The following is a 6,178-nucleotide window of genomic DNA, read 5'->3' as shown; positions in this document are numbered from 1 at the left end:
TTCGTATAATGTTCTTTTCATTTCACTAACCATGTTTATCTTGTTCGGTGTAATTTGTATGTATATGGGGCAAAGGCACAAACATCTAGATTAGCCGTAGCTTTTACGTTTGACCCCTTGCTATGCCAATAAGGGACACCTGAGAACTACACGTTTCTGTTTTATGGCTTAAAGCAGCAGTCAGACCAAATACAAATAAAATTTACTTGCAGAAAAGGCAGTTCACTGAAGGGGAAATGACATAGATGTGCATTTATGCTTCTGGTAGTGAGTACTTTTGTGCAGGAGCAGACTCAGGGTGGTGGATTCTTGTGGGCTTGGGGCTCTTTACCTACACCATGATATAAATCTACAACTTCTTCAACCAGGAAAAAAAAAAATCTAAGTTGGTATAACACAAAACTGTAGCTACTATATCATGACTTATTCAACCCCATTGCAAATCAGGTTTATTGTTAAAATGTACAGACTTTCAGCTGTTTGCAATGAATAAATCAAACAAAGCAATTGAAAAAGTTCAACACAACAAATGCTTCAAGTGGTTTCCCCAAATTCAACTGAAAATGCAACTTATAATTTCTCCAGTTTCAAAACTATTCAACCCCCTGAATAGAATCCCTCACAACAGCACAAATATAATAATAGATGTTGTCTCAAGCACATCTGAGGCAACTAATCAAGGGCTTCATTAGTTGCACCAGGTGTGCTTGATCTGGAACACATGAAATACTTGAACTGGCTAAGGGTAGAAAATAGATGAAATACCTGGACTGGGCAGAAAAAGGAAGCTATCAATGGCTGCAACCAGATTTCTGAGAAGGCAGGTTGTGAAAAAGACTTGCAGCAAGACTTCGTGGCAACAGACACTGAGGTTTCAGTGAGCACAGTAAGGCACGTACTAAACACAGAAGGTTACCATGCCAGAACTCCAAGACGTACACCACTACTGACCCAAAAGCACAAGAAAAGTCGGCTCAAAGTCATATAAGTAAGAAGTTATTTTGGGATTCTGTTCTGTGGAGCGATGAAACAAAACTGGAACTTTTCGGCATGATGGATCAGCGGTATGTCTGGAGGAAGAAGAATGAAGAACACTCTGTCCACAGTCAAGCATGGTGGAGGCTCAGTGATGCTCTGGGGCTGCTTTGCATCCTTTGGCCCTGGAACCTGCAGCGTGTGGAAGGCAAGATGGATTCATTGAAGTATCAGGAAATCCTAGGTGAAAATGTCATGCCGTCTGTGAGGAAGCTGAAGCTTTGGCGTCATTGGACCGGCCAACAGGACAGTGATCCCAAGCATACCTCAAAATCCACCAAGGCTTGGTTGCAGAAGTCGTCCTGGAAGATTCTACAGGGCCATCACAGTCACCTGACTTGAACCCCATAGAAAATCTCTGGTGAGATTTGAAGAAGGCGCTTGCAACACGCAAACCAAGAATCTGGTTTGCAGCAGGTCATAACAGCAAAAGGCTGCTCTACTAAGTATTAAAGATGCTTGCCATGAAAGGGTTAATTAATTTTGAAACTGGAGAGCTCCCACCAATGTGGTTGATCACAGGGATGGTGTTACCTGGGTGTTGGGCTGTATTTGGTCAGTGTCAGATATTATTCTTTGTCTTTAGACCAAATGGCTCAACTTTAGTCTCATAAGACCACAAAATATTTTTCCAAAAGCTCTCAGATTTTCAAACATGGCCTTTCTCAGAAGTGGTTTCCTTCAGGCCACTCACTCATACAGGGCAGAACTGTAAAGAGCTAATGATATTGTTGAGGCCTGTACAGGTTCTCCTATTTCAGCCAGTGAGATCTGTAACTCCATCGGTGCTGTAGCTGAACTCTTGGACACACATCTGACAATTGTCCTTCTTGATCTGATCTTGGTAGTGTCTGGGTTGTGCCAGATCTTTTCCACTTTGTTGTTATGAATTTCACAGTGCTCCATGAAAGGACCCACACTTAGCCCATGTTTTAGTAACATTCTACATCTTTTTCTCTCCAAACAACATCACAAACTGAACGGGTCAGATTTACCTAAAAGAGTCCACTCAAAGACTCATGAACCACACATTATTGAACCACACATTATTATTGATTCATCTCTCCACGTGGTTCACGAACAAGTCGACTCTTTGAACCGTCGAACTCTTTGAAGTGTTGACTCGTGAAAGTTGGGGGCTGACTCAAATATCTAAAGAGCATAATAACTTAATAACATAATTTAATCAGGATTCTGTATTAATGACTGAGGAGCATCTAGTGAATCTAATCAACATTTGAGCTGTTTGGTACAGCTCAATGATTTAGAGCAGAGTTGTCCAGGGAGATCACTAGATCCTGATGTGGGCATGAATCACCTGGGATGAACGGTAGTTCGGTTTTGCTGGGATTACGTTTCAGCTGAAGAGCTTCCATCCATGATGAGATGTTTGCTAGACATGCTGAGATCTGAGTAGAAACGAGTGTCTGAGAGAGGAAAGGAGAGGATGAGTTGAGTGTCATTCGTGTCGGAGTGGTAAGAAAACCCATGTGAGGATGTGACCTCACCAAGACCTCACTCGCTCACTGACTTTCAGTAACACTTTAATCCCAGTCAGGGTCCTGGTGGATCTGGCACCTATGCTGGGAACACCCTGAATGAGACAATTCATTACAGGGCATCATGCACGCACATATTTATTTCTACAGTGGTAATTTATCTTAACCAATCCACCCATGAGCATGTTTCTTGGCGGTGGGAGGAAACTAGAGAACCAGGAGGAATGTTAGCTTGGCAGAAACATGCTTCCTATTGTCCATGTAGATTATGTGTGGTAACTGGTGGCATGTGTTTCTTTTAATGCACAGCATCCATCTTAATGCTTCCTGTTGCTCTTATCATAGTTCTTACGTAGCCTGACAAGCACGAACAGTAAACACGAGATACTGAATTTAGCAAAATGCAAACCATGTTTTGTTCCTGGTTGTTTCAATGATAACACTCGCTTTTCTCTGAGGATGAGTGTTGCGTGTCCTGTGGCACCGTATCATGGTCATAATCATTTTTAATCATTAGAAGAGCACAATGTGGTGAGCAGTGGGGCGTTTCATTTGCCTGTGGCTGTATTCCCTTTTGAGATCATTTTCACACAACACCTGGGTTTGTTATCTGTGAACTACTAGTTTACAGCAACATGATTTACATGAGTGGAAACATAAGGGGACACTGTGGTGCACTGCCTCATGGGACACAAAATAAAACAGCTCCAGGAGGTGAAGTTCTCAGACCTCTGAATCCTGAAGCTCTTTTGGAATAGTGCTTCCCACATGTCGAACTCCACGGTTTGTTGTGCTTTTGAGTCCCCCATCCTGGACCAAGTCCTCCCCCCTGTCATTTCCATAGTTCGCAGATAAACCCAGGGGTTGTTATCTGTGAGCTAGTTCACAGATAACAACACCTGGGTTTGTTTTTTTGTGATCTAGTTTACAGCAACATGATTTGCATGAATGGAAACATAGACACCCTAAGGTGCACTGCCTCATGGGACGTAGAATAAAACAGCTCCAGGAGGTAAAGTTCTCAGACCTCTGAATCCTGAAGATCTTTTGGAACAGTGCTTCCCACATGTCGAACTCCACGGTTTGTTGTGCTTTTGAGTCCCCCATCCTGGACCAAGTCCTCCCCCCTGTCCTTTTCATAGAGTTCATTTTCGGCCTCACGGGGAACATTTTAGCCCTCTGCATGTTTGCCTTCCACATGGAGAGCTGGAAGCCCAACTCCATCTACCTGGCACACTTGGCTGTAGCAGACTCCATGGTGCTCTTCTGTTTGCCGTTCAGAGCCGACTACTACCGCAGGCACAAGGACTGGGTTCACGGGGATACCTTCTGCCGCATCCTGCTCTTCCTCCTTGCAGCCAACAGGGCAGCAGGTATTTTCTTTCTCACAGCGGTGGCGGTGGACCGCTACCTGAAGATCGTCCACCCGCTCAACCGTATCAATCGCATGGACCTGAGGTATGCTACGGGGGTGTCTGCAGGCATGTGGGCAATGATAATAGCCATGACGGCTTACCTGCTTGGCTCACCACACTTCGACAAGTTCGGCAACCGCACCCAATGCGAGAGCTTCAACATATGCATGGGCAGCAACCCGCTTTCAAACTGGCACAATGCTTTCTACGTGATCCAGTTCTGTGTGCCCACAATCATAGTCGTCTTCTGTACAGCCTGCATTACATGGCAGCTGAAAAACAAGACGATGGACACCACGGGCAAAATCAAGAGGGCCGTTCAGTTCATTTTCATTGTTGCTATGGTCTTCATCATTTGTTTCTTTCCGAGTACTGCCTCACGGGTCGCTGTTTGGATATTGAAGGTCTGGTACACAGAGTGTTCAGACTTCAGTGAGGCGAATCTGGCTTTTTACACTTCAGTCTGCTTCACCTATTTCAACAGCGTCCTCAACCCTCTGGTATACTATTTCTCCACTCCAGCATTCAGTGGGACCTTAGAGAACCTTGTTTTGAAACTCAGAGGGAAGAAAACAGGCAGCATTCTGACGACGGTAACGCAAGATTAAAGTAAACTAAGAAAAAAAAATGCGTGAAAATGTGATCATGAAATGCTAAACAATTTCATACATCACTTAGGACATAATGTATATTCTTTTCCAGCTTTTCAGTTCTCTTAAATAATTACAGTTAATAGCTCAAAGAATATATTGTGCAATATTGTTTATCACTTTGTTAGTATGTAATACAGTAAACATTAACTAAAACAATAATAATAATAATAATAATAATACACATAAAACTTGACTTTCCACATTTAATGTACGCTTCAGCATGTTTAAGTTTGAGAACTGTATAAAATGTATAAAATGTAACAGTTTAACATCAGGTAGTAAATGAAGTTTTCTTTATTCCTCTTCTCTCTTTAAGTTATATAAAAGCTGGTGTATTCATGCAGCACACATAAATAAACTTTTTTACTGTTTATGTTTACTGTAAAGTAATGATGTAATTTTCAGTCTTTAACTGGGCAAACTGATTAACACAATTACTAAAGCAAGAAATTAGTATGGAAAGCTTTGTTATTAAATAAAGTGTATCATATATACCACAGGAGATTTATACTCCGAGTGGCAATCATACTTGACTCCTCCCCTTTGTGTAATAGGGTGACCGTTATTCATTTACACTCAGCTGCCAGGTTATTTGCATTTTATATGTATATACTCATTGACTGGAGACCTCTTGCATGGTGGATCATTCTGAGAGTGGTGTTTTGCCGCAGTACGAGTCTCATGTACAAGAACCTTCCTGGGGTTTTTAACACACTGATGTGTCTAGTGGGAACAGCTTGAGAACTTTACACCAATCTCAAATCTTCAGCCAGCAAGCAGTCCTGTTAGAAACAGACACTAATGAAGAGCTTGAGGATGATTAACAAAGATTGTGCATAGTAACAGGTGCAAAAGCGCACAGGATATGTTTTATTGGTGCGATCAGGTATACGGACGGCTGTCTAAAAGTATGTTTCGACCCATTTCAAAAATGTATTTAAAAAATTACGCATTTTGGAAAAAAACAATGCACTTTCAGTCCAGTTCAACCACATGAAGGCAGCTGGGTCTGGGAACCTCTGGTCTGCATTCATATGCATTTTTCATTACTTTCTAGATTGCTTTGTTCAGCTTGTATTTTTAGACTCCAGTGCTTCAGGATTCATCAAAAATACAGCAGGCTTTTTGTGCGGTTGTGTTCTGCAGCCCAGATGAGTTCTTGTTATAAGGAAGAATGGATGCATAAGTAGTGAAAACGATTCAAATGATATCCATTCAACCAACTGAAGAAAGTACTTACATTGAAGTCTTTCTCAAGTCTTATAAATTAGTATTCCATATAATACTTCCACTAAGTCTAAAAAAAAAAATATTAAAAGCAAACTGTTTAAAATTGCTCACAGTATGTAGAAACTCCGTTGGCGCTTTTAATCATTAAGCACAATCAGGGTCATCTGATCATATGAAAATTTGCCAAGAAGATGATGTATGAGGAACACACACTCCAAACCTGTGGTCTGAAATGAAGAGGACAGTCCATACGGACAAATCATAAATGAGCTTAAAAATTTTCTGCAAGGAGGAGTGGTCCAAGATCCTCGACAAGTGTCTCCAACCTTATTAGACATTCTGGGAA

General features: G+C 41.7%; 1 protein-coding gene across 1 annotated transcript; it reads left to right on the top strand.

The window, feature by feature from the left end:
- The first annotated feature begins 3,374 nt into the window (after positions 1-3,374).
- Positions 3,375-6,136, top strand: LOC128619966 (hydroxycarboxylic acid receptor 2-like). The gene has a single exon (XM_053644500.1). It carries the CDS (start codon positions 3,601-3,603, stop codon positions 4,555-4,557), a length of 957 nt encoding a protein of 318 aa, XP_053500475.1. The 5' UTR covers positions 3,375-3,600; the 3' UTR covers positions 4,558-6,136.
- Positions 6,137-6,178: the final 42 nt, after the last annotated feature.

The sequence above is a fragment of the Ictalurus furcatus genome, chromosome 16 (genome assembly GCF_023375685.1).
Source record: "Ictalurus furcatus strain D&B chromosome 16, Billie_1.0, whole genome shotgun sequence".
NCBI classification, from domain to species: domain Eukaryota; kingdom Metazoa; phylum Chordata; class Actinopteri; order Siluriformes; family Ictaluridae; genus Ictalurus; species Ictalurus furcatus.
Note: the sequence above shows the minus strand (reverse complement) of the source record. Positions and strands in the feature narration are given on the sequence as shown.